Below are 27,602 nucleotides of genomic sequence, written 5' to 3' on the forward strand. Positions count from 1 at the left end.
ATTATGTTTTCTTTGTGATGTTGCAAAACTCCACTTTCTTCTCATTCCTCTGGGAACAAATTCATCCATGTCTTTTAACCACAACACATCTTTATAAAGATCAGAAAGACCAGAGGAACACCAGTTTGTTGGGATTCAGACACAATTGTATCTATTGTCCATATAAAAGCTAGCTGAAGAACTGTCAAAAAAAGGATATTCGTAAGTGACGTCATGTGAATTCAGTGTCAGAGAACCCAGGCAGAGATGGCATTTGACTAATTTCATATTTTTTAAGGTGATCCAAGACCCCCAAGCAAGCAACTTGCAGCTCTGGAGGTACACATGGCTTGCAAGCAGTTCGGATGCACACATAAAGTGTGCTGTATCAGAAAGTGCATGGCAGGACTACTGGTGCTGAGCTGCTGGGTAATGCAACAGCACAGCTGCAGAAGGAAGTGAATCATAAAAGATTGCTGGAGCAGATAATGAGGTATCTTGAGACCCAGCCACATGCTTAGGTCTGTGGTTGAACCCTGACATATGGTGGAAGCATCAAGATCTATGAAGAATTTACTGGGTTTTTTCCTTTTTTTGGGGCTACTCCTAAAGTTTGTCTTCCTTTTACGTCTCAAAGTGTATATTAGCTGCCCAAAGGCATGCAACTCTGTTTCCACTTCAGTGGAACCAAAGTGCCCAAACTTCTAAGGCACTTTTGAAAACCCCGTTCACAAACTAAAAATACATGGGAATGTGAATTAAATGAGATTAAAAATGAGATTAATAAACATTCAAATTCAAAAGTCGAAACTCTTCTCAAGATAAGCCTTCTCATCAAAGAGCAGAGCTGACAGAAATCCTCAGAATCTCTGACATTTCAAATTGAAGTTGAAATAGATTTAGCATAGTCATTCCTGTGCTTCAACAGTAGAAACTCCTACTATCTTTTGGACATCCAGATTTTACAATACAGTTACATTTACTTAGTTTTGTATGTGAAAAAGGGTGCAAAGGATAAGGATAAAAGAGTACCATGTTTTATGCTGTGGAATTGATTTACTTGTGTTTAAAGAAATAAACTTTGGTCTTTGTGTAGGTTAGCCCATTATGACATAAGTAAAACCTACACTGTACATCCATCAGTGAAAATAAGCAAGATGAAACACAGAAGAAACAAAAATGTTTATTATAAAGGTTGTTAAAGAAATTCCCCAATGTTCAAAAATTTGAAACGTATTTATTTTGCATCCGTATGATCCAACATGTCCACTGCCTCCCTTCCTTATCTTTTCTGCCTATTCAAACAGTATTTGAGAGAATATTTACTACTATGCAATCAGCAAAAGTTTGATAGACTAAATTTCACCCAGCAGATTTCTTTCCAGCATTTTCTCCTGTAATCAGTTCCACCACTCAGACTGGCCTATATATGGAAACTTTTTTTTCACAATATATCTTCCAGATTCTCTGTTCTTGAAGACTGTAAACTTTTCACTCACTACATTTCTGTGAATATAGTTATGGATATTTCTAATTCCTGAGTCGCATTCTCCAATGGATTGAATTTTCAGTCTTTTCTCTACCATTCATGTGGAATCTTGGTTCAATGCAAAAGCTGAAGGCTCACCCAAATGCTTCATTCTGGTTTGCTGCTACGGTCAAGTTTTCAAAGTTAATGTTCTAGGATGCAAGTAGCACAACAGGAATAAGAAAACAAGAAGACTAGATATGGGAATACAAATGGCAGCATGACAGACTCTGCTGTGCCTTTATCAATGACATAATGTATCAAAAGATTTTTGAGAATTTAATGGAATTAAAAAAAACCAAACCGTTCTGTTTCATGACTGACACAAAGGCCAAATAAGCAGGTCTGGCATTCCACAGATCAGACAGTTGTGATTATATAAAAGATGTTAGATACAACTGGTACACTATTCATTTATGACATGAGAAGTTCACCAAAATAGCATCTCTTGATCACAGCTGAAGATACTTCAATCTGCTTCTAGATTAAAGTAGCCCTTGTTAACACTGGCCACAGGATAATGTTGGAAGCACTGCCACTTAAAAATGCCTCTAGTCCTCCTTTTATGACTTCCAAGATGAGGCAAAATAATCTATCTAAATGACCTGCTGATGACATCTGGTCTACGTAATACTTTACAAAGGATGAACCTATGTAAGTTCTGAAGTAAGGAATAGCCGACCTAGTCTCTTTCTAGTATTAGAGGACCTCTGATGTAGAAGCTTCTTTTAAAAAAATTGAATTATCTGTTTCTATTAAACACCTCTACAAGCTCTGTCTTGTCATCCATGTACTAGTGATAAGAGAGCAAAAGCTTGTTGCCACCTTTCACAAGCACAAGTATATAGGTGATGGTGCATGTGACTGACAAATAGCTTTAAATAGCGCTTTTCTTTAAGTCCTTTAGCAACACGCTGTTTGTTTCCTTCATTAAATGGCACTTGATTTTCTAGCTGTGACATTTGCAAAATGCCACACACTGGCAGACACAGACATAGTAACTTTTCTTTTGCATGCAAAGAAAAGGACAACAGCTGATGTTGCAAACTGATGTCAAAGGTTACCTCATATATTGAGTGGGAGGGCAGGTAATATCTCCATCAATCTACTTTTGGCTAAGAGTCCCGTTGGTAATTCTTGGTGGTGCTGGAAATGAAACATTCTGTTGCCATTGCACAATGCAGAACAGAAGCACTTCAAGGTCATAGGCAAGCTTTCATCCCATGTGAAGGTCAGGGCAGCACCACTCCCTCATTTCTAAATGGTGCATCTCTGGTGCACTGAAACCTACAGGACACCAAGGGTATATTTCTCCCCTAGAGGGCTTCTGTATGAGCTGTCTAGGTATGAGATTCACCCGGTCCTTTTGTTTTTGTGTCTTTGTCATTGCAGATGTCCACATTGTGAAGTCCTATCATACTATTTTTATTACCATCCATTAAGTCTTCTGCCATCTCGGTGCTCTTCGTATTGCATTGACAGAAGTCACTGGAGGTCTCTAGAAGGTTGATGCAAAATTTGATAACCAGTGCTAGCCAGGCCATCCCAAAGAGGATCCACAGAGAGATTAGATTCTTGTACCACCTTGGATAGGTGCGATCTGGGTTCATCCCTAGAATAGAATCACCCAAAACATTTCTAGATTGGATCAAGAGTGCCTCAGAGACAATAAACATAAAAGCAAAAAGGCAGCTGAAATACCAAATAATATTAGTGGTTTCTATATAAAGCACGAGTATCTCATCTACTTAGCACATGAATAGATGTTGTAAGCAAGTATGTTTCATGATGTCACCAACAACCTAGTACTCCCTAAGAATCGCAAAGTTTACCCATAAGAAAGAAAAATAAATCCCAGACTGCATCTATGTCAAAGTGAAATTATTCACATTTAAGCACACAGTTTTATTTCTCTATTTATTACTCAGCATAACAAGATTGCATTAGCATGTAACAGGGGGTCCTGCAGGCAGAGAGGTAAGTGGGTTTTATGTATCAATGCATGTTAAACCACATATAAGCAAGTGAGAGAGTCTCTCACAAGTGAGAGTGGGAGGAAAGAAGCCTGTGCAGTCCTAAAACCTCCAAGATAAAACCAAGCCTTGGAAGACAGTTCGAAATTATGCTACCTCTGTCTGGTTACTCAGCTAGGTACTCTGTAATCCCTTTGGAGCAAAGCCATATTTCTGGTTGTGTTTCCACAGTGTTTAGTGCAAAGAGATTTCTATGGGATAAGTTAGTGTCAGTAGCAACATTAACACAGGAAAAAGCCCTATGAAGTGACTGGGCTGTATCATAAAGCAGTCTAGGGTATCTTTACAGACACAGGATACAAATCACTGGCAGTGAAGTTCTTGCATGGCCTTTTTCCTACACTGCTTCTCAGGTGTCATTGCTTAGTTTCCTTACCTTAGGAAGGTTTGTCACTTTATAACTGGATACCTACAGTGCAGCAGATACTTCAGGAAACCCAATAATTTTGGGACAGAATGTGAGGAGTTAACACATACGAGGTGGTACCTCCACAAACCTGGAGGCCACACTCCATACCACATTCCAGTCAAAAGCACTCACAGGGCTGGGTTAAAATGGGACATCCATCAAAACATTCCTCAAGTGTTTAGGTTTTTGTCATCTGTGATAGGTTGTGTGCAAGAAAACTGTCCTAGCAGTTCCCAAATCATGGTCTATGAACTGTTACTGTCTACAAGACTGTGATAAGTAGAAACTGTTCAGTAGAGTCATATTAAACAGCCAATTCTTTACACCTATTTACTTAGTATTATTATATATTATGTAATATACATTGTACGTGTTCAATATAATGGGACCACAAGACATTAAGTTGTCACTAAGTCCCTGTAAATGTTTGGGAGCTATCCTGAGATCAGCTTAGTTGGTTAGAGTATGGTGCTAATAACACCAAGATTGCGGGTTTGATTCCCATTCACTTAAGAGCTGGACTCAATAATCCTTGTGGGTCCCTTCCAACTCAGAATATTCTATTCTATGATTCTAACCACTTCTGTGGTAACTACTCTTTTGGCTGGCTTTCTACATCAAGGTGAACTTCAAACAGGAAGAGTATTATATGCATTATTCAAACGAGAACCTTTAATCAATGCTAAATTCAAAGGTTTAAAAATTGTTTGTTTCTAAGAAATAAATGAAAACATGAGCAAAGGGCTATTTGAGGCTTCCAAGGAGAATGCTTTTCCCACAGAGACCATATGATAGGTGCAGACTTGGGGGTGAGAAGATCTGAAGCAGTATAGGACCTACATGGCACCCTGTATCCAATAGAAGGGCTTACTGAGTGTGTAAATTAGCAAATTTCAGGGCCAGTAAGAGAAGCTACATCAGTATTACTAAATAAAACTGGCTAGGGATCACTCTATGACTTCAAATCCAAGTACCATAGCCTGGCTTACATTTTTCCCAAAACAGAGCAGCTGTGTCCAAAGTGAACACAGGATATCACTCTTGGCATATGATATCCCCCAGAATTTCCCTCGCCCAGAACAGTAGCAGAAGCATCTCTGGAGATCATCTAGTCCACCCCCCTTGCTAAAGTAGGTTCACCTAGAGCAGGTTGCACAGGATTGTGTTCAGGCAGATTTTTAATATCTCCAGAGAAAGAGATTCCACAACATCTCTGGGCAGTCCATGCCAGTGCTCTGTCACCCTCAAAATAAAGTTTTTCCTCATATCCAAATGAACCTTCCTGTGTTTCAGTTCGTGCCTATTGACCCTTGACCTGTCACTGAACATTAGCGAAACAGGTTTGATCCCATCCTCTTGACACCCACCCTCAAGATATTTATATGCTTTGATAAGATCTCCGCTCAGGCCTCTCTTTTCCAGGCTAAACAGGTCCATCTCCTTCAGCCTGTCCTTTTAAGAAAGATGCTCCAGTCCCTTCATCATTTTTGTAGCCTTTCACTGGACCCACTGCAGGAGCTCCATATCTCTCTTGTACTGAAGAGTCCAGAACCGAACACAGCACTCTAGATGTGGCCTCACTAGGGCTGAGTAGAGGGGCAGGATCACCTCCCTTGACCTGCAATGCTCTTCCTGATGCATCCCAGGATACCAATGGCCTTCTTGGCCACAAGGGCACTCTGCTGGATCATGGCCAGTTTGTTGTCCACAAAGGACCCCCGGGCCATTTTCTGTAGAGCTGCTTTCCAGCACATCAGCTACTTCTCCCAGTTTTGTATCACACTAGTGGGGAAACAGTATGATGGTCACTTGAACCTCCTTTTTAAGTTTAGACATAAAAACACACATACAGAATTGTAAGGCCAAAATTGTTTGGCCAGTACATACCACAGGACACTGACACATTCAGTTATTCCCATGCTGAACCTAGCATATCTATCAGCTGGAAGGCAGGAGGGCTCTGCAGAGGGACCTGGACAGACTGAAGAGCTGGGCTGATTCCAATGGGATGAGGTTCAACAAGGCCAAGTGCCAGGTCCTGCACTTTGGCCACAACAACCCCATGCAGTGCTACAGGCTGGGCACAGAGTGGCTGGAGAGCAGCCAGGCAGAGAGGGACCTGGGAGTTTGGATTGACAGGAAGCTGAACATGAGCCAGCAGTGTGCCCAGGTGGCCAAGAAGGTCAATGGCATCCTGGCCTGGATCAGGAACAGTGTGGCCAGCACGACCAGGGAAGTGATTCTTCCTCTGTACTCAGCACTGGTGAGGTCACACCTGGAGTACTGTGTCCAGTTCTGGGCCCCTCAGTTCAGGAAGGATATTGAGGTGCTGGAGCAGGTCCAGAGAAGAGCAACGAGGTTGGTGAAGGGACTTGAACACAAGTCCTGTGAGGAGAGGCTGAGGGAGCTGGGGTTGTTTAGCCTGGAGAAGAGGAGGCTCAGGGGAGACCTCATCACTCTCTACAACTCCCTGAAAGGAGGTTGTAGCCAGATGGGGGTTGGTCTCTTCTCCCAGGCAACTCTCAGTAAGACAAGAGGGCATGGTCTTAAGCTCTGCCAGGGGAGGTTTAGGTTGGATATTAAGAAGAAATTCTTTACAGAGAGGGTAATCAGGCATTGGAACGGGCTGCCCAGGGAAGTGGTGGATTCTCTGTCCCTGGAGGTTTTTAAGATGAGACTGGATGTGGCACTGAGTGCCATGGTCTGGCAACCACAGCGGTGTTGGATCAAGGGTTGGACTTGATGATCTTGGAGGTCCTTTCCAACTTGGCTGGTTCTATGATTCTATATCTATGGCAATATGCCAGTTACAAAGGTACTACACAGATGAAGGTACACCTGGAAGAGGGAGGTATACCAAATTCATTACCAGAAACTGAGAGAAGTAAAGCTGCTGCCACACAGAATTTGGCATCATCTGTAAAATCAGTGCAGGAAAATGCTGAACTAAACTAGCTTTTGTTAAGCTTCATCTGGCTACCCTTACCCAAGATAACATGATTCCAGCTTATTTATTTGTGCCTACAGAAGCTCTAATCATAACTCTGATGCATTATACACAAGTCCTAAAGTAACCGCCACAAAGTTGTCTAACCATCAATCAAGTGCTATGAAGAAAAGAAAATAGAGAATCCATAATAAGATGTTTTAGCCTTTCTGTCTCTCAGGGATTTAAGGGTGCATGTGTTTCTATAATCAATTTGTTTTTAATGAGAAAGTCTTTATCAAAAAGGTGTGTCCTGTGTTTCAGCAAATGCAACGGGCGTGGGTCCAATCCCACTTCCTCTGGCAAAGGGTTTTGGCATCCAAAACTAGGCTGTGCCTGGTGCCTGACAGTCTACACCTAAGTGACTTAAGCTGCCTTTTAGAAAGCAGTTGTCTAGGGTTTTGACAGAAGAAATGGTCACAGTGGTGATGCAGAGTAGCATCTGCTGAAATTAATCGCTGCTGATGCATTGGAGTGCAATAAGTGTGCCATCAGCCACTGCTGTGATTAAAAACAGAGCACTCCAGCTTGGTGATGTAGTCATTCAGGGGACAGACCATGTGAATGCTGGAAGACTACTCATTGACCAGGAAACAATTTCTTTGTTCTTTTACAGGTACATTGCTATCACAGGAATCACGTCTTCCTCAACCTGTCAAACGCCTATCACAATATATTTATCATCAGGTCTATGGATTGCTAGTGGTGTCAAACTGCCAAGTGGGGAGCTTCATATGCTATGCATTTGACTTTGCTGTTTAGTAGGTGCAAGCGACAAAATGTGAACTACTCACCAATAACATAATCTCCAAACCCTATAGTGCTGAGGGTAATGAAGGAATAGTAGAAGCCTTCTTCATAAGACCAGCCTTCTTTGTCAGAGAATAACAAGGGAGGTAACAAGAGGAACAATAACAAGCCAGTTACCAGTGCACAGGTCTTCATCAGGAGAGAAGCTTTATTCTAGTAAAACAGGAAGAAAAAAAGCTTATGAAGGACTCCACAAAAACATGCAAACATTCATTACATTCCACAATGATAAATGGTGTGGATCTTCCAGTGTGTTGATTTTACCTGGGATGGTTATTTTCTTCACAGTAGATAGTGTGGGGCTGTACTTTAGATTTGTGCTGAAAATAGTATTGATAATACAGGGCTTTTCTGCTTCTCATCCCACCTCTCCAGTGAGTAGATGGGGGGTGCACAGGAATTTGGGAGGGGACACAGCCAGGACAGCCAATCCCAACTGATCAAAGGGATATTCCATACCATATGGCATCATGCTCACCATACAGAGCTGGGGGAAGAAGGAAGAGGGGGGATGTTCAGAGTGATAGCATTTGTCTTCCCAAGTTACACATGATGAAGCCCTGCCTTCCTGGGGATGGCTGAACACGTGCCTGCTGATGAAAAGTGGCAAACAAATTCCTTGTTTTGTTTTTTTCTGCTTGCATGTACAGCTTTTGCTTTACCTGTTAAACTGTCTTTATTTCAACCCATGACATTTTTCACTTCTATTCTTCTGATTTTCTTCCTCATCCCACTGGGAGGGAGGGAGGGAGTGACTGCATGGTGCTTAGCTGCCAGATGGGGTTAAACTTCGACATCCAGTCAACACAAACTGGGTATCACCTCCATGAGTCCCAAATTCATGCCAGTTTAAAGCCTATTTGACAAATGTTCCCATATAACTTACGCAGGCAATTCTAACTACGACTGATGATAAACAGACTAGATAGTCTAGGACTGTGCATGGCTCTCATGCTTTAGCACTTCTGTTGCTGTAGGGGAAGTCATTCATCACAGAATTTCCCTCAATTAATAAACAACCTTATCTGACACCTCATAGGGCTGTCATAAACTAAATTTATTTGCTTCCAGCTATTCCTGAATATTATTGCCTTTTTGGCCAAATAGGCAGGCTGTCCTTGTTAGTCGGAGGATCTCAAATACCAATGTCCTCTGTCTTTTGTTTCCTTGAGATATACCCATGCACATTGCTTACCTGCCAAGGAAACACCTCCTCTAGGCGATGGGCACAATGCTGAACCCCAAGCAGCATCAGCTGCCCAATTTCATTCAGGAGTACAAGGTTCAAGGGAATTCCAAAAAGTGCAAACACGATGCAGAAGATTCGCCCAACTGCAGTGCTGAGGCTCAGGTTCCCATAGCCTAGGCAGGGAAGGAATGAGGCATTAAATCCAAAATACTCTTTGCTTGCCCTCCTCCCCTGGAGGGGTGAACCTCCATCTTCTAAAGAAGTTAGGCAAGAAGGTCACTGCTCCAAAAGGACCTTTTTTATAAATAACTGTAAGTTACATCCATTGTTTGTCATATCCTATTGTGGGCTGGAAAATAACACTTCTTTCCCTGCCAATTTTTCTTAGTTCCTTTTCCATTTACCAGTGAATTTCCTCTCCCCTACCCACTGTCCTGGCTGAGATCTGACGTAAATGCAAACCTTCCGTTTAGCTCAGTTTTTGTAAGCATTGTTGGCATGGGGTTTGCTGGTAAATGATCCTGCATGGCTGTCAGATGGTCTCTGAATCACAACAATAGTGTTTTAATTATAACAACCACCCTCTTCTACCTTTGTCCCACAGGACTAGCGAACTTCACACTGCCTCCTTGCTTATACTCCTCATTGGCGCCACAAGTACCAAATACACCTTAAATTGTCAAAATGGTTGTCTAGAGTCTAATAAAAAGTCCTGCCTTGCAAGCACAGCCTTGCTTGTATCCTCAGGTGATTATGCCTTCAAAATCACTGCTGCAATATTTGTCTTTGTTCCCCTTTTTAAAATGTCCTGTAAATCTGCAAACTCGCACTTCTTTAGTTTCAAGTGTTTTATGCCACAGGAAAGTCAGATTTAACTATAGTTTATTTCATAGGGTGCTTTCTAAGACAGGGGAAGAAATAGCACACCACAAGCATTTTAACTGTGATTTAGCCAGTCAGAGACCTATGGCCTTGACTACATTTCAAAATCACCTCTGCTCATTAGAGATTGGTGTACGTCCATATGTAAGATTATCTTTTCACCACAAATAATGATATCCCCTCCCGGCGACACCCAAGGTTAGCACAGCGCAAGCACCGGTGCCTTGCTACCTGCTTTTAGGTGGTGTAGCCCCAGGGCAAGTGAGCAGTGCCCAGGAGGGAGAGGTCCCAGGGCTGGGCTCTGTACCCCAGATAAGTGAGAGCGCAAACACCTGTGGTTAATCAGATAGAGTCCCATTCCTTCACTAACTTCTGTCACATGCCAGCTGCAATAAGCCACTGACCAACAATGTAGAAATGTGTACAACTGTGAGCTGGGGATATCTACACGTCCTGTGCCACGTTTTGTGCTAACAAGAATCTCTCACCATGGACAACTCTGCAGTTAATTGTACATGGGCACCAGCGAATTATACCCAGAAAAAGGTCTGGAGCAAACTATTTCTAAGTGTGCATCCATACAAATTCGAAGTTTTACTACTTGGAGGGCTTTCCCTCCAATAATTTTAGACTTGAATGATTTGTGAGCCCCTGAGTCTAATGTATATGATAGTACATAATATACCTCCAAAGCAGCCCCAGCAGCCTGTCCCTGGGAGAGGGCAGAGCATCTCTCAGAAAGAATGGGATGCTGTTATGTAACTAGAGATAGTTTTTCAATACACTCAAACAAAGGGGCTAAATTAGGACTTCATTCCAGTGCTATGTTCACAGAATCATAGAATCAGCTGGGTTGGAAAGGACCTCCAAGATCATCAAGTTCAACCCTTGATCCACTGTTCTTTGTTTGTGAGCAGCTTTATAATGTTTATGCACTTTTCCCCACGTGTAGTTGCTGATTTCTGCCAGCTTTCACCATTTCTAGACTAACAGGTGTGGTAAATGAGACATGCAGGCAAGTACATCCGGTTGGTAATCTCACCTAAGTGAATTAAAGGGACATGTGCCTGAAGTGATGCATTTCACACTGGCTGTGCCACATTTCAGTGGATTAGTTCCAGTTTTTCCCTTTTGTGGACTGATCTGGCCCAAGGAGAAAGTGCTGGGGGGGGGGCATTTACTGTAAGGCTGGAATCTGAACATTATTTACATACATTTATGGCCAGCCATTCCCAAAGTGGTTTCCCCATTCCCTTTGCCCCTCTTTTCCTTTCCACAGTTTTAAAAGACTGTGTAATGTCTTGGGCAGTTCTTTTTACCACAGTTTTCCAAGTTATTCCGTCTCTGAAGAAAAACATCAGATAAGAGAAGAAAGGCCTGTGATCTCAGATCACTGTATGAAGCACAGCAGCCTCCAGAATTTTGGAGGTGCCACATAGTTCTGACTGGAGAGCATCTATGGTTAAACCGTACATTACAACTAATTTAGAGTGGCAAATTCAATAATGTAAGAAGGTCTAATGCGCACAGTAAGCCCAGCACTCCAAAACACCAGATCTGCTTTGCATTTGATTTCTCTGCTTCCCTTTTCCCTTGGGCTCAGCAGCTCAAGACAATTTTCTGAAGACTTGATGAGCACTTGCTGAACATATGCCAAAAAGCCACAGTCCCATGAGCTTTTTATACAGGATACAAAGTTTAATCAAATAGCACAGGAGACTTCAGATTATGCAAAATGGCCAGAAATTTATTCCTGGCTAATGACATCCACTTGCCTTTGCATGAGACAAATAGATGCCAGCCTAGTTGTATATAAACCTCAATTGTTATAAAACCCAAGCAGGAACGGGTAAATAGGACATATTCTCTTCAGTAAATGGAATGAGGGTAATTGGTGCCTTATACCACTGTGGGCTATACATTAGAAGATCTGAACCAAACTCAGAGACTAAAACTACACTGGCAGTTGTGTCACATCCCTCATGAGCCTGCTGCTGGGATGTCACCTGGTACCTGCCTGATCCAAGAGACACTGAAGGATGGTCACTAAAAACTGCATAGACATCAAAATGTGTTTTCACTGAAGCTGGATTAAGCGCATGTACAGCACTCTCATTTTGAAATACAGTGTAAAGTAAGTTAAGCTTCTTTAGAAGAAGCAAAATAAGTGGTTTTATTTCTAAATGTTCATATCCATGTGCTTTAACTCATGTGCTTCTGTTATACATATTTAGTAATTCAGTATTTTTTCCCTGCTTTCCCATTACATTCCCTTAACATATGGGCTTTGGAAGCTCTGTGGACTTGTTAAAAAGATGAGACTTATTAGTAAAAGATCTTTTCATTCACAAGACAATATCCTATTTGCAGTATTCTCAGTTCAACTAAGGCAACTGCAACTTCCTGCTACCCACAATGAAAGATTTGTTTAGCTCCTGTTCTCACTGCCTGGATGTGAAAGCATAGTTTCAGTAAAAAGTCCTTAGAACAAAAAACAAGTGTCTTTCACAGGCTGAAAATCATCTGCAAACTTACAAAAAAATTTCATCTCTGGAAAAAAACCCAAAGGATTTAAAAAAAAAAAAAAAAAAGCAGGAGGAAGAGCTGCTTCCCTAATCTGTAAATTTATCAGTGGTTTTAGCATTCAAACACATTTTTGGGGAGATTTGGTTTAATTGTTTCTCCTACTTGAGAGTATACAAGCCATCACTTCCTAAGGAATGACCTAATCCCAAATTTACAGAGTACTCTTGTTGACAGTATTTTGCTTTGAACAGCCACACACTCATCTAAGCCTAGGAGCCAGGTGTCTTGAACAACAGGAGTATTTGACCCACAGGGCCATTGGACAGTTCAGTGAGGGGTGTCAGTCCTAGAATTACTTTATTTTACATTAGACATTTAAATACTCAAAAATGCTCCACTTGGCATTTAGGATGATCTCCAGTGAGCCACATTCCTCTTCTCCTAGGCACTGGAGGAAGTTATACCCTCAAACTATCTAGCTCCTCCCACCAACAGCTCCTCCTCTAACATTTTTCAGAAAATCTAAACTTTTCCTTGTGATCTTTACAAGTAACCCAAATTTTTTAATCTGGGATAAATGAAAGGTTTTGCTCATGAAAAATTCAAATGTATTATTGAGAAAAAATAAGACAGAAAAGTTGTCTTTGTATAATTCAAAGTGGAAAAGTACACAAACAAACCTATTGATCACTCACACAGCCTTATATGTTTGTCTGATTCCTGAAAATGTGAGCAAAGGTCCAGTTCAGCTGGAAGGTGTCCTTGATAAAGCCCTCATTACCCTGGTTTGACCTCATAGCTGACTGCTTTAAGCGCACACGTTGCACCAGAGACCTTCTGAGGCACCAGGAAGACTGAATTATCTTATGATCTTACAAGCATTAAGATTTTCAGAGGTCATTTGGTACCACCTACACTCAACTGAAGATCAGCAAGTCAGAGGTTCCTATTCTCCCTTTGATTGCCTCCATGAGAATAACTATGAAAATGTATTTGGCTTCTCGAGATTCTTGTGAGATTTCATATTATACCCATCAAGTCTGCTTCAAGTTCAGGAACACCTGTCAGCTGGACACAGCCACTGAGCTCAGGACACTTGACATGGGAAGTCAGTTATTTCCAATTCATCCATTCATGGAGGATGACCTTGCTAAGGCCTCCCAGTTGTGGTAGAGACAGAAGCAGGACATGGAAACCCCAAGCAGCCACAGTTCTTGCACTGGCTTCTCAGTTTTATGATTAGAACAAACCAAGAATTTAAAGAATTTGATTATTAAAGCTAGTGGGTAGATTCTCAGGAACTGTGTCTTACATGGCACAGCTCACTGGGACCCTGGCAGGTTGAACCAGGGCATGCAGTGGAAGCTGCCCATCACTATTCATTTTAGCTGGTGCTGTTTTGAAATAGAGACCAATAACTAAGGTTGGTAGGCTGAAAAACAGGTTTGAACAGAGTTTTAGCCCTATGAAATTCCACGCGACAGTAAATTTGGTTGCACACTCCTTCAGTGAGTGAAAGGCCAGAAAAATGCTTCAGATGAGTACTGTGGTCTTATTTGTACTGTATTTATTTGTGTATACAATGGAAGCTGTATAGCAGGCTTAGTCTCAACTGGACAAGACGGTATGCAGTCAGGAAAGCAGACCAAATTTACCAGTGCTCAGGAGATAGCTCAGAGGATGTTGCTGCGAGTGATATTCCCATATCCACCAGTTATCTCCCATGGATCACTGTGCCACATCCTACTTGGCCAAGCCCGTAAAGCAGCTCAGTCAGCTGTCACAAGGCAGGGAAATGATCAATTCATCAAAGGTTGCGGGCTCTTCAGCAGAGAACTCCCCTACACAAGCCTGAGGTTCACAGAGGATTCAAATGTCAAAGAGGCCCCAGGTTGTTATTCCATATTTTAACTAATCTGAGACATTAAGTTAACTTTAACTGACTTTCTCAATGGATTGTCCACCAGCAATGGGCAGAAACTTGGCCATTTCTCAGGAACTCTACCAGACACTGGACAACACTACAGAGGGTCAGAGTGTTCAAGAAACTTTTGCTGGCCCAAAGCATTACACTACCCTGAACTTGCTACTTTTTTTTCCTCCCCCATGGGAATCATCTCTGGCACCACTCACTCGATAGCCTGCTCCTTGACTCTTTGTTATCCCCTAATCCTTTGGGGTTTTGCTTTTAGGAGCTATTATACTGTGATAATCAGAGATGGAAAGAACAGGAAGAAGGTCTTTCCCTTCCTTTCCACATGGTGAGATGGCTTATTTGCCTTATTTTATGTTTAAAAAAGGGCTTTTGAAATTCATACAAATGAATTCTTAGCTTTGCAGCAGAAAATGGTAATGCAGCACCAGGCAATGGCATCTCCCTACCCAATATAAAGGGGGATGTTCAGGCTAGAGAGGACACTACTCTCCCATCTACAACCACAGCCTCAACACAAAGCATTTTCCTAGCACCTTATCTGAAATTACACCACCCTGAGATCATTTGACTTCAGGAATTTTCATCTTGTGCCCCGCTCTCCACTTGCTTTGACCTCTGCATTAGTCCAAACTAACTAGGAGGAGAGTAAACAAAGAAAGGAGAGACTTTGTGTTGGCAAGGGATAAAGACGTCTGAGAGATAAAACCAGCAGCAAGTTAGCTTCTCTTCTTTAATCATGTTTAGTACTACATCTCTAAAGGAACTCTGAAGATGACCCTTCAAGGCATTGGAGAGAGGGTTTCTATGGAAAAACTCTGCAGAAAATGAGATAACAAAAAAACTGGGATGACATTACATGTCAAAGGCGGCAATGAAGAAAGCACAGAAGCGTAACAGTGGAGAGAAGGAATCATCAGATGGCCAGGGCTGTCCAACCCACATGATCAAAAGTTATAAATGCAGTTCCATTCAAGTTCCAAGACTGGCCAAAAACTACATAGGCTTTGAGGGACTTTAAACAATAGGTTTTAGTTCATACACACCTGTTCTTTAAATCTTTGGGATTAGGGAACCATGTGTGCCCAGCCTGCAGGTTAGAACTTGCTTTGTTTTTTCAGCAAAATTTGCATGCTGCTTTTAATTATTAGTGGAAATGGATGATGCTCTCATTTAAATGGAAGAAAAAGAGCACAGCACAGAAGATGCTGGAACAGGAAACATGGGGAGCCAAATCTTGTCAGCGGGGAAAGAAGCTAATGCTCCTCGGTTGGTCTTAATGAGGAAAGAAGATTACATCCTTCCCGTATCCCAGTGAGAAAGCATTCTGGTAAGGATTTGAGAAACACATCAAGCCTTCTGAGGGGGGTTGAAGTATCTAAAGCAGAATACAGCTAACAGAATAGAAATAGTATCTCAAAGGAAAGTGATGAAGGTGAAAGTGATAATGTCTTTGGCAGTGCTGTTTGAGAAGACTAAGAAAAAGGCCACAAAGACACTACATAGTGTAAGAGGCCAGCCAGACACCAATAGCATTAGTTGCAGAGAAAGAATATGGAAGAGACAAACAGGCCAAAGAAGGACTTGCAGCAGCTGGAATACATGAAATAGAGTCCATCCAGATTATTCAGAATCTTTATATAGTACCCTTAAATTTCTGAGAATCTCTTTTTCTCCATTATCATCTTAACTCCACCCTTTGTGAACTCCTTTGCCAGAATGCCTTGGGCTTTAACTCCTATACATTAATCTTGTGAGGCTGGACCTACTTTCATTGGTTCCATAATCACAGCCTAGGATAGGCTCTTCCTTGCCATGTAAGGACACTAAAACCTCAATAAATCCTCAAGAAACCTTCTCAACTGTCATTTACCCCATTGCCATGCCTTATAAATGAAGTTTCCTACTGTGACTCACTCCTGTGAACTTCACTGAGTTCTTTGGAAAGGAGCTTGACTCTTTACTTGACATCAATTGTCCTTCTCAGTCACATATCGATTTCCTCCATGAAGCTGAACTAGCCACTATCTCAGAATTTGCATAAAACCAGATGATAACAGACTCAAGGTGAGGTTCTGTGAAACCATCTGTAGTTTTCTCTTCTACAACGCACTGTTATCAAGTGTTAAGACTTGTATACAACTAACAATTTAACTTGAAAAAGAATAAAGGGTCCAATTGTCTGAAGTTCTCTGCACAGAAGTGACTTGTATGGCATTCTCAGCTCCACAACTGAAAAATCACGAGCAAGTCTCTAGAGTCACAGCATCAGCTTTAAAATTATGAGATAGAGAGCTGTAATATTTGGTTCTTTTCAACTGCCTCTGCTGTCCTGTCCCATCCTTCCTCCCCCAGCCGTCAGCGCAACAAGTTTACTTAAAGAAAGAGGGGGGGGGAGGGGGGGGGGGGGGGGGGGGGAGAAAAAAAAAGGAGTAGCTTAGCAGCCAGAAATGCTTAGTCTAGATCTCTGCCAACATCACAAATTCCCCTTTTATTTTTTATTCTTCCTGAATATAATTAACTTAAATTGGTTGTGTTAAAACAGTCACTCTGATGACTTATAAGCTGATCAGGATTCACTACTGAAGTAAGCGAAGCAGCTCTGAGCAGATGCTGCTTTGTACCAAAGGCTGGAAGAAACTGCCCAGGCTCTGCGCTGAAAACCTACTGTCTAATGAGCCTCCACTGCCATCATCTGGTACAACCCGTGCGAGGTAGTACAGCACACTAAAAATGTGTTCCCAATCAGAACAATGCATGTGCAAAAGAACAGGGCAGAAAGATGTACTGAGTCCCAGGAAGATGACACCACACCACCACCCACTCATTCCCACCCCCGCAAAAAACCCTCAAACCCTCTCTTTCTCTGAGCTCATGTGTGGGGGCTTAGTGTTCTAAGATGGAGACAATCTAACAATCAGAAATCAAAAGAATGTGCCATTTAGGTGCAAAAATAAAATTCTTGATTTAAAAATATACTTGAAATTGAAGAGAGCTGACAAATTCAACACAAATCAGTAAACCTATGATGGATTTTTGATATTCAACAACTATCTCTCCACATACTCTCCCCTCCATGGTTCTTATAAAAAGACATAAGCGCAAGTTTTTAATGGTTTTTGGGGACTGGGGACATGAAATGACAATAATTAATAGCATCTGCCTTAACTAACACTGTACCCAATACATTTTATTTTTTCCATTCTCTCCCCCCTACTTATTTCCATCATTCCTTCATGGCTTTGCATTAGTCTTTTGCTGAAACCTGAGTCAACTGAATTGTGATGTTTATCCAGCTACTTAACTTTCACTTGAACAAGCAGGTCCTCAACCAATACAGACAGTAATAAGAAGGAATTAATTCATAAATATAGCCTCTGAAGATGCAGCAGCCAGTATTAGGAGTGTTTCAGAATCATTCCTTTCCTTGTGATAGGAAAAGTTCATTTCAATGCACAATTCACCTCAGACCTCTCAGAGCACACTAGGCTTGGGGAAGTACAAGTACTGCAGCACTGTGAAGTTCAGGCCCCAAAAGTTGTGTAACTTAGTAGGAATATGGACTGACTTAATTATCCCTGCATATAATCAGTTAGAGATCATTATTGTGCTGGCACTGATGATAAAGCGTTTCTAGGGCTAGGTTCATGGGTGCTTACCTCCTGCATGATATAGAGAAGCTACAGGAAGACCCACAGTGCTGGAGGAGCATCTGTCCTCATTCCCACTCTTTTCCTAACTATGAGGTGGCCCTGAAAGCAGGGAACTCTTACCAATGGTTGTTATTGCAGAGATGGAGAAGAAGAAAGACCCACTGTAGTCCCATCTGCCCAGGTTAGTGGTGTTTCCCTGGAGGGTTATGCCACTCTTGTAGGCTTGGATGATAGCCTGTAAAGAGACAATAACATGAGATCCCACAAACCCCCTTATGGCAAGTTTACGTGACTGGCATTTCTACTTCTGGCCGGTAAAGTCAAAAACTACAACTACTTCTGACTCTGTTGTTTCCCCTTTAATAGAGGATATCCTGTGCCTTAGAGACCAAGGAGCTCCAAGGTCAGAAAAGCCAAAAGGCAGACTATTGCTTCTAAGAAAAGGGCATTTACGGCAACGAAAAAGTTGCATATGCACATGGTAGATAGCAGAGGTAAATGTGGAAGAGATTGGAGGAAAAGAACTAACTAGAGAAAGCCTAGACAGATGGTTATTCAAACTGCCTTATGATATACTCATTAGGAAAAGGAAGTGTTTCCAGATGGGATATTCCAATGGCAGAAGACCTAGAGCAGCAAATAAACATGCATATGTAAATGATACAGATCCTTTGGTGGGGATCCCCCTGGGAAGGAATGTATATGGTATATTATACGAGACTGAGACTACACAGGATGGACAGTCTACTAGTTTTGGGCAATAAAATTTATAGTCCCCACATCAGGACTATAAATGTGAATTAACAGATTGGATTAGCATTATGGCTGATTCTCTTCAACATACCCGGGAAAAATTTAGAAGCCACTACACTGAACTGTGCAGAATTACACTAAAATAAGATATCAGATGTTTTAACAGTGCCCACATCTGATTATGACTTCTCATGCCAATAAAACTAATGACAGTTGTGTCCAAAACATTAATCACAGCATGTACACTAAACATTTCACACTCACTGATCAAGAATCCCTGACACTTAATTATCCTTGAATGCAAAGTGTAGCCAAGAATACAGAAATTTCATCATCTCTGAGAAGGATATGCAGATACTGAACAATACAATCACTATTCGAACAAGAAGACTGCTGATAAAGCTTTCATCATTGATAATAAAATTAATCACTCTCAGGTTAGATTTTGACCAATTGTGGGCTTTACAAAGAAGTTGTAGCTTATGCATCCATCAAGCAAACCGGCACTTTAAGCCGGCAAAGCAAGGAAGCTTTGCCCCATTTTACTGATGCAAGATGCTCTGTGTGAATTGAAAACTGTTTTCAGAGTTCCAAGCAGCATGGACCATTATTTGTTTTCTCTAAGCTACTAGTTCTCAAACTAAAGAGCAAGGAGCAGCTCAGAGATCAACACATCTTTCCAAGAAACAAGCACTGCTTGACAGTTGCATTCTCAGAACTATCTTCATGTATTCATAACTGAAGGCAATCTAAACCATTCAGGGTCACATTATAATCTACTGAATCTGACAACATGCTCTTCTCTTTGCAAGACAGAGTAGAGAGCCTGTGCTCCAAAAAGAGCTAAGGACCACATGCTATATTACATTTTGCTTCCTTCTGTGACTTGTTGCCACAACCTGAGCGGGGCAATTCAAGGAAAGAATTTTTATACAGCGTGACATAAAAGAACCAAACCCTGCTTCCCCCTCCCCCCCCCCAAAAAAAGCAAAAATGTTTTACTAAGAAGCCTCCACCAGGATTTGTTTTGAATAGTTGTGTGTAATTCTGCCACCCCTCGTTCTTCTTCCAGGTTTAGTGTCTGCACTGAGGTTTGTCAGGTTGCATAGGGTGCAGGCTCTGACATTTCTTTGTTGCTGATCTCTGACCATACTTGACCTCTGTTTTAAGAAATATAAGAAATTCTGGAGACAGTGACCTAGTCAGGAATCACAGTTCCCATGAACATAAAATAACTCCCAAACTAAGCTGTATGGCAAGGGAGACACTGGAAATTTACACAGATGACCTGTGGTTTTTTTTTCCCTCCAGAAACTAGTGGTTAAATTTGAAATCGAAAGCTTGCTATTTTCCTGAAGCTTTCTTTCTGTAAACTGTGATCTCTGCAGTTTTAAGCAGTTAGTCTTGAACACATATATACCTGCTGGAACAGCAACAGTCCAGCTCTCAGATAACTTTAGCAGCTTGATCAGATAGACTCAAAAACCTTGAATATGCAGCATGTTTGTTGTCCATTCTCCTGCCTGATGTACTGCTGATACAAGCTCAGCAGTTGACAACATTACGCACAACATCAAGTTTTTAAAGTCAGAAACACTTAGGAACTAAACAGGATTGCAAGAACCTGTGGCTGAATTGGCCCCAGGAAATGGAAAATTCTTCATGCAGAAAGGGGAAACAAAAAGCCTACGTGAGACATCATGTGAGAAGCAAGCAGCAGTAATGAAGTCATTAAATGCTTAATTTCACATCCTTGCATCACTTCCATTTTGCGCGGTTTAGAACGAAGAGGCTGAGCAGTTGTTAGCACCCATGACAGCTCTGCAGTGACTTCCAACAACTCAGCATCCCAGAGTCACTGTCTTAACTTTCCCCAAGGTGATGCTACTGCCAGGAAGCACAGCATGCGTCTTCAGAGTCTGCAGACAGGCTACAGTATTTGCCCCAAACGGCACAATGACCTGTGCTACTCCCATGGAGAAGGAAGGTACCACGTAACCATTACTCACTGGCAAAGAGCAAACACTGAGCCTGCAGTGTGTCAGCTGTTTTCTGTTTCTGGTATTGAGGAACTTGGAATGTTTGCTGTAGTCTTCAAGAGCCTTCAGCAGTAAACTTCTGCCTACCCATTTCTTTGTTAAATCTTGTTATCAAACATCCAGATAACACCATTAACCATTAGGCTCACTGCCCTGTGGAAGCCAGCCCAAAATGGGGATCACTGAATACCCATGCAAACCAAAGCCCTTGAATAAATTTACATTCCCAGAAGAAATGTCCAATTCATTACTGTTAGGAAGAAAGAGCTACTGAGGTCATCCTTAAAGGGGAAGATTCACAGTATGTGGGATTAAGGATACCAGCTTTTGTTTTTTCAAAGTAAAAAATGTTTTACTATACTAACTAGAATCAACCTTTGACACACAGCAACAACGATGATAGAAAATTAAAGACTGACTCTTCTGAGACCAGTAGAACTAATGGAGCTTGCCTTCCTGCAGATGTGCCCAGGGAGGCAGACTCATGAAACAGAAATCCATAGACAGCTATTAATGCACAGAAATTACTTCTGGCACAGGAAGTAATTGAACTGCAAACTCCTGAAGGCTGAGTGAGCATCTAGGAAGATATCAGTGAATACTCACCCTAATTTAATATGTTTAGACTTCTGCTTTTGGCTATTGCTCTTTTTCATAGAAAAATTAATAGCAGTTTATAATTTTAGACAGAACGCAGGAAAAAACCAGCTAATAAACACTCTAACAGAACAGCTGAATTCTCCCTGCTTTTTTCATTGAAGAGGCACTGATATGTCCCTGCCACTGATTTTCAAATAAACTTGGGTTAATCGGCCTGTGGGTTCCAGGTGTACTAAATAGAAAGTGAATCATACATGTTGGGTCATAACTGCTTGGTTTCTTTTGCCTGTCTTTTCGAGAACCAGACACTTTGTTTTGCTTTACACCCATTCTGGAGGTGAAATCCTAGGGGTTTTCCTTTTTCTCTTAATAAGACTAGTAATTCAGACAGGATTTGCCTCAAAACTTAATGCATTAAAGGGCACCCAGTAGAAGCAGCATCCTAAATCCAGTGTTCAAAAGCAGGTATCTGCCTGGTCTAAGACCCCAGTCAATACCACCAACTGCTGAAACACAACAAATACTGAAATTCAAGAGCATGGGCTTGATATTTTGGGAACTTAAAAGGTCACATGCAACTCAAAGAAGAATAGAAAGGAAGCGGGTGGGTGGTTAAAATAATCAGAAAGAAACAGAACTCAATGGTTCTTTGGTTTCTACTGACAGACAAGCTGTACAACAAAAACCCACAATTTCATTTCTCTTCACTTTTTTCCCCCTCTCTAAAATGATAATAATTTGCAGTTCACAGCAACTACTTCATCTGTAGCTGACATGCTTATATAGTTTTAAGCTACAGATAAAAGTTTCTATGGGAATTATTGTAACTGCTATAGCATTTATAAATTGAGATATTTTAGACTTTTAGCCTTCATGAATCACTGAAATTTCATTTGCAGACTGCCACATTTTCTCAAATAGGCTGTTCTGTTCCTTGTCCATACAAGTAGGCTTTGCATGGTGCTACTTAATATTGTCATAGCTGGTGCTTACAACATCAGCATGATATCCACTCAAAGTAGTCTATTTAAATGTAACATCTGTCCTGTTGCCTTTGGGATAAAACATGCCTCAGTATACCCAAATTGGGTGTCCAGCTCCATTTTGCTCTGAAGTTTCAGTTAGGAACGTCATAAACTAATGATTGCAAATGCACGCTTTACGTTAGATCATTATATTTCAGTACAAATCAAAGCCTGGTTTTCTGCATACTTCTGCAGGGAATTCACTCCTTGAATTCAAGCTCAATGTTAACTCCACAAGGACGCTGTGGATTTCTGCTGACTCCCTCGCTGAACTTATTTTTAGGATGGCAATACCCCTTTTTTCCTTCTATTTTACTATTAATTAGAATAATCATTGCTGATTCTTCCTGCAGGAGACCATCCAAACACAACATTTTACCAGTTTCCTTATTTGAGTCAAAAAAATACATTAAAAAAATTTAAATTACTCTTACAGACTGACTTCCTTTTAGCCCTTCACATCTCTTGTGGCTGTATTTCCACAAATTACTGTTAATGAGTACCTCATCCATCCTGGAGAAGTCTTACCAAGCTACACAGCTGTGTAGCAACAAACCCAACGTAGTTACAGCCATACTAGCAAAAATCAAACCACAGAAAGCAATTACAGGCAAGAGGTTTCTTTTGTTCATTGTTTGTATGGCCAGTCTTCACGAGCGAAGATTTTTGGGAAAGGTCTTTACCCTTCCAGGCTGCGCAATGGATTTTTTAGGTGAGACACAGTGTGCGCTGAACTGAGCCCACCCTTTAATCCTAAGGTTCATCTGCCGGGGCCGAGCAAGTTTGGACAGTGGCAGTGAGATCCTCAGGATGTAGGTTTGTTTAGAGTGACCTTCTCTTAGAGGGATGGCCTTACAGGGCTGACAAGCTCCATCTACCCGGGGCAGTTTCCCTGACCGGGAATCGAACCTGGGCCGCAGCGGTGAGAGCGCCGCATCCTAACCACTAGACCACCAGGGGGCCCTCTTTTGTTCATACTGTCTAGCTAAAAAAAATAAATCCAAAACAAAACCCAAAAAAAGTGAGGTGGCTGTTTCTACCAGGACATCTGCTTAAGCATCCAGAAGCTTTCTACAGGCTCAGTCTACAGAGTTTGGTTCCCTCTTGACATTTGAGTATAACATCTTCTTCCCTGCAAAATGTAGGTTTATTCTCTATTTGCTGCAGAGCTGCTCTATCCTTCATAAGTCTCTTTTATCATGTTTGCTGTGTTATGAGTTCTGGGCAACTCCCCAATTTTCCAACTTACACATTTCCTCTCTTCCAATATCCTCATCATATGTGGGCTCCTCCACCACCAGCCTGCGGCTGCAGCAAGACTTCTGATCACCAAGTATGCAAAAGGCAGAACTATTATTTAATCTGACCTCCTTAACACCAACTAAAAAATTCATCTTTCTCCTCTGCACTCACATCTGCATGTAACTAGGATATAGCTTTCAAAAAAGGCATTTAAGATCAGCAATAAAGAATTAATTCATGTGTATATATAAACTGTGGCACTATTTTCCTTGCAATCTCTTTCTTCAGAACACTGTGCTTCTCTTTCCTTTTACAATCCTTACAGAAAAAAAAAAAAGCTTCATCTAAATGATTAAACAGACTGATTCTAATCTATCTGCCTGCCCTCCCCAAAACAAGGTATAAAGTGAAAAAGGGGAAAGTAAAGCCCCAGAGGACTAGGGCTCTACCAAGTATCTCCATAAGAATTCCTGACTTTTTTTCTTCTGGAGGAAACTATCATGGAAAGAATCATACAAATGACCCTTTTACAAACCATGGCTCCTCTCATGTTTCTGAACTGTGGCATTGTGGTCAGTGGTCACAGTAATCTTGAGATATCTTTTAAAGGCAAAAGCAGTTATTTACTAATTGTATTTGAAAGCAGTTCTCAAGGAAGGTAAAAAAGTATGTGAACGGACTGGTGTAAGAAACTTGAGATTAAAGTTTAGTTGACGTTTACATACACATATCCAAAACCATCAACTTCTCCAGGGAGTATGTGCCCTCCTGAAAATGGTTTGCCTGATTTCAGACACTTTTCCTCACTTTCACAATCTATCAAGGAGGGAAAGGAGATGTTAAAAAAGCACCAAGCTGCCATTTAGATTAATGAGAAAACAACTCACATAAACTTTGTGCACTGGAAATTTCTGCACAGTGTTAGCATATAAACAGTCATTTATTCCTCACAGAATAGCAGCTGTAAATCACAAGAAAATGGTTAACATTAACCTTGGATCAGATTACAAGGACAGAGGTCAATTAATTTCCAAATAATTGAAAAATAGATTATTAATCACACTTTCCCAGCTATGAGCTCTGACCCCTTGTCCTTGCCTGGACAGGAAACTTACATGAATTATGACCAAAACAAGAGCAGGCACAAGATATGCTATGAATCCAAAAGAATCCAGCTGTATTTTTTTTTTAACTTCGTGCCACTCGAATAACCTGAGACCTGATCAAGGAACTATTCCCCACCTTCCCCAGCTAACGTAATTGGCACTAGTTCCTCAAAACCAAAGGAACCCTATGAGCAAAAGCACTTTTACTTTACAGCTGGGTCTGTACTACCATTTCTAGAATTCATCTACAATTACTCTTCAACAGAAAAGGAGCAAAAGACATAGTATAGTAATGATGAAACCAATCTCTCAGACACTTGTACTTTTTCTGAAAATTAAGCTCGTATATGAAGGAAGAATCTATGACATGATTCATGGGACAAAGTGTTGCTGAATTCCAGTCACTTCTCAAACTCCAATGACAGAAGTAATTTGACAGCTGGGCTGCAACAGAAATAGGTAGCGCTTGTTGAAAGGAGTTGCCTGTATAATCTACAGAACACAGCAGGTTGCATTGCATCATCCTTGTAAAATTGAGATTTCCCTCCCTAGTAGTTGTTTTTCTTTTTTTTTTTAGTGCAATTAAAAGTATGATGACCAAGTACATGTAAGAGTAATCCACATCTTCAAACAACGGACAAGAATTACCATTTCTCTTTTTAGAGGGCACTCGCCACTGTAGGTCTCAAACCTTCCTGGTTGGACAGAATATTGAGACACTTATCAGTTAATGCCAGCTTGCTACTCCCTTACCTGGTACTTCCACCAAGCCTGACCAGCTGTAACTGGGAATTTGATAATAAGAAAATCTCTCTCTTTAGGTAGAGGTATAATAAAATAGGCTGCTGTGCTTTCCATTCACCTTTCTCTTTTTAAACACAGGTACTAGACACTACGTTGAACATCAGACCTAGGAATGATTCAACTAACCAGAAACAACAGTTCACCAGTAGATCTTCTCATCACCTCCCGGGAAGTCTAACAACAGAGTTCTAGCCTATTACCTTACAGAAAATTATATACCTACTGCTTTATAGAATAATGATTTTATCTTAAACAAATTCTGTCAAATGGATGCTATAATAGGATATTATTAGCACAGAATGCACATTCTTGATAAGGTATCCATGGCTCTTTTAATTATAGGTCTGGAGAATGATGAACTGCTGTAACTTAATCAAAGTAGTAGTACATTTTGATAAGCATGAAATTAGAAAGAATAATTACAGGGGATCGACCCTATTTAATCTGTGACAAGTGAATTTGATTAAATTGGTTCTATACAGATGTCACAGGTCTAAAATACCAAGAGCCAAAGCTGTTCCTTAAAGACCCTCATCACCAGCAGGTGATCCCTTACTAGTCATCCACTGTTTCATCATATGTGAGCAAGATTATTTTAGAAAATGGTATTTACAGGGTTGTATTTCCTGACAGCTGTCACAATTCTCTACTGGTTCAATGCCAGTATAAGCCCAGGTATTGATGAGGATCTCTCAGTCACATGGGATCTCATTGCTTTTGTAAACATCTACTAAACTCTTTGTGTACCTCTAGCTGTTGACTCTGGAGATAACAGTATCTAGATCCACCTGCAGGCTTTTAGTTTATAACCTACCCTTTACCATTAGGTCCTTTTTACTACACCTTAAATCTTTCTAGACAAAAAAAATATTTATTTAATTTAGCTCAGCTTTCATTTTCTGAGTTTATGTAAGCAATTGTGTTTAAACAGCATTGTATATCTACAACTGAAAGTGGATGGAATACAATAAATATAGGAAACAACTATAATAGGGAAATATATATATAACAATAAAAAAGTTTATATCAAAAAAAAAAAAAGAATGGTAGCATGAAAAGGATGTCATGGTGATAGTATAACACAGCAAAAGTCCTGTTCCAAGCCTGGCCATACAGCCAATCATCTGACTAAAGAGACACTGGCAAGGATAGCAGCTGTGTGCCTGAAACCACTGAAAATGACGTAGGAAAAGGAGTGAGTTTGGAGGACAGCTCAGCTGGAGCAGAGCTATATATACTCACTCTACACAATAAAACTGAGACATTTATGCACTAGGAGTGCATCACGCTGTGGAGTGTGTGTAGGTGTTCCCAGCCCCAAAAGGTCAGAGAAGGTCACAGCTCTAGAAGATATGCCAGTACAGAATATGCCATCTTTGTGTGCAGCCTCACTTTCTGGACACTTCTTGAATCTGGAACCAGCATAATTTTTGCCTGGACACAGACTTTTACATATTTTTCTCCTGAGCTGAGTCTAGCTACTTTTCCTCATTGTATGGAGAGTACATCACCTGAAATCTGCCTTATCATTGCATCTGTTTCCATCTTCTGCAAGTCTTCTCACTGAGAGCTTCCTCTGATGCAACATCACACTCAGTAATTCTGGTATGTGAAGACCATCACCATATTTATAATAAAAGGCCGGATATTGTCCTCTTTGCATGTTACCTAATGGCTCATGAGGTGGCTTGCTCTCTGTCTTGCTCCTAGCGAACATCTGTTCATGTCATAGATTGTATACAATGTTGGAAAAATAGCCTGGGGTTAGATGGGTCAACAAAACCAAAGTTATGTCTTCCTTGAGCAAATGTTACTGGATGCACAGTTGAGGGATGTGGGGCCACAGTCATGTGGCCCCCTCTGTTGTCCCCTCTGCTGCCCTTGTTCTTATGTACACATATAGGTATGCATAAACACGTGAGCATACATTGTTTATTTCCTTAAACATAAAGCATTTGCATGTGCTATCTTCAACTATTTAGGAAATATGGAACTGTTCAGCATCCCATAGGGGAAGAGCCAGCCAGTTCCTCTAGGCAAAAAACCCCAACAAAATCCAGCTACAGGAAGCACAGACCCACCACCACAGGTGTCACACACTTTCT

At 41.1% G+C, this 27,602-nt stretch overlaps 1 protein-coding gene across 1 annotated transcript in view; it reads right to left on the reverse strand.

Moving 5' to 3' along the window:
• Positions 1-1,166: 1,166 nt before the first annotated feature.
• Positions 1,167-27,602, reverse strand: part of KCNK17 (potassium two pore domain channel subfamily K member 17) — a 29,268-nt gene continuing 2,832 nt past the window's right edge. Inside the window, exons 2-5 of the mRNA XM_027745817.2 lie at positions 18,049-18,163; positions 8,941-9,107; positions 7,730-7,898; positions 1,167-3,119 (exon numbers count right to left, since the gene is read on the reverse strand). Coding sequence (XP_027601618.2) covers positions 2,848-3,119; positions 7,730-7,898; positions 8,941-9,107; positions 18,049-18,163 — 723 coding nt within the window. The 3' untranslated portion in view covers positions 1,167-2,847. The remainder of the gene's footprint in view (positions 3,120-7,729; positions 7,899-8,940; positions 9,108-18,048; positions 18,164-27,602) is intronic.

The sequence above is a fragment of the Pipra filicauda genome, unplaced genomic scaffold (assembly GCF_003945595.2).
Source record: "Pipra filicauda isolate LSUMZ 115617 unplaced genomic scaffold, ASM394559v2 scaffold405_size854913_pilon, whole genome shotgun sequence".
In the NCBI taxonomy this organism is placed as follows: Eukaryota; Metazoa; Chordata; class Aves; order Passeriformes; family Pipridae; genus Pipra; species Pipra filicauda.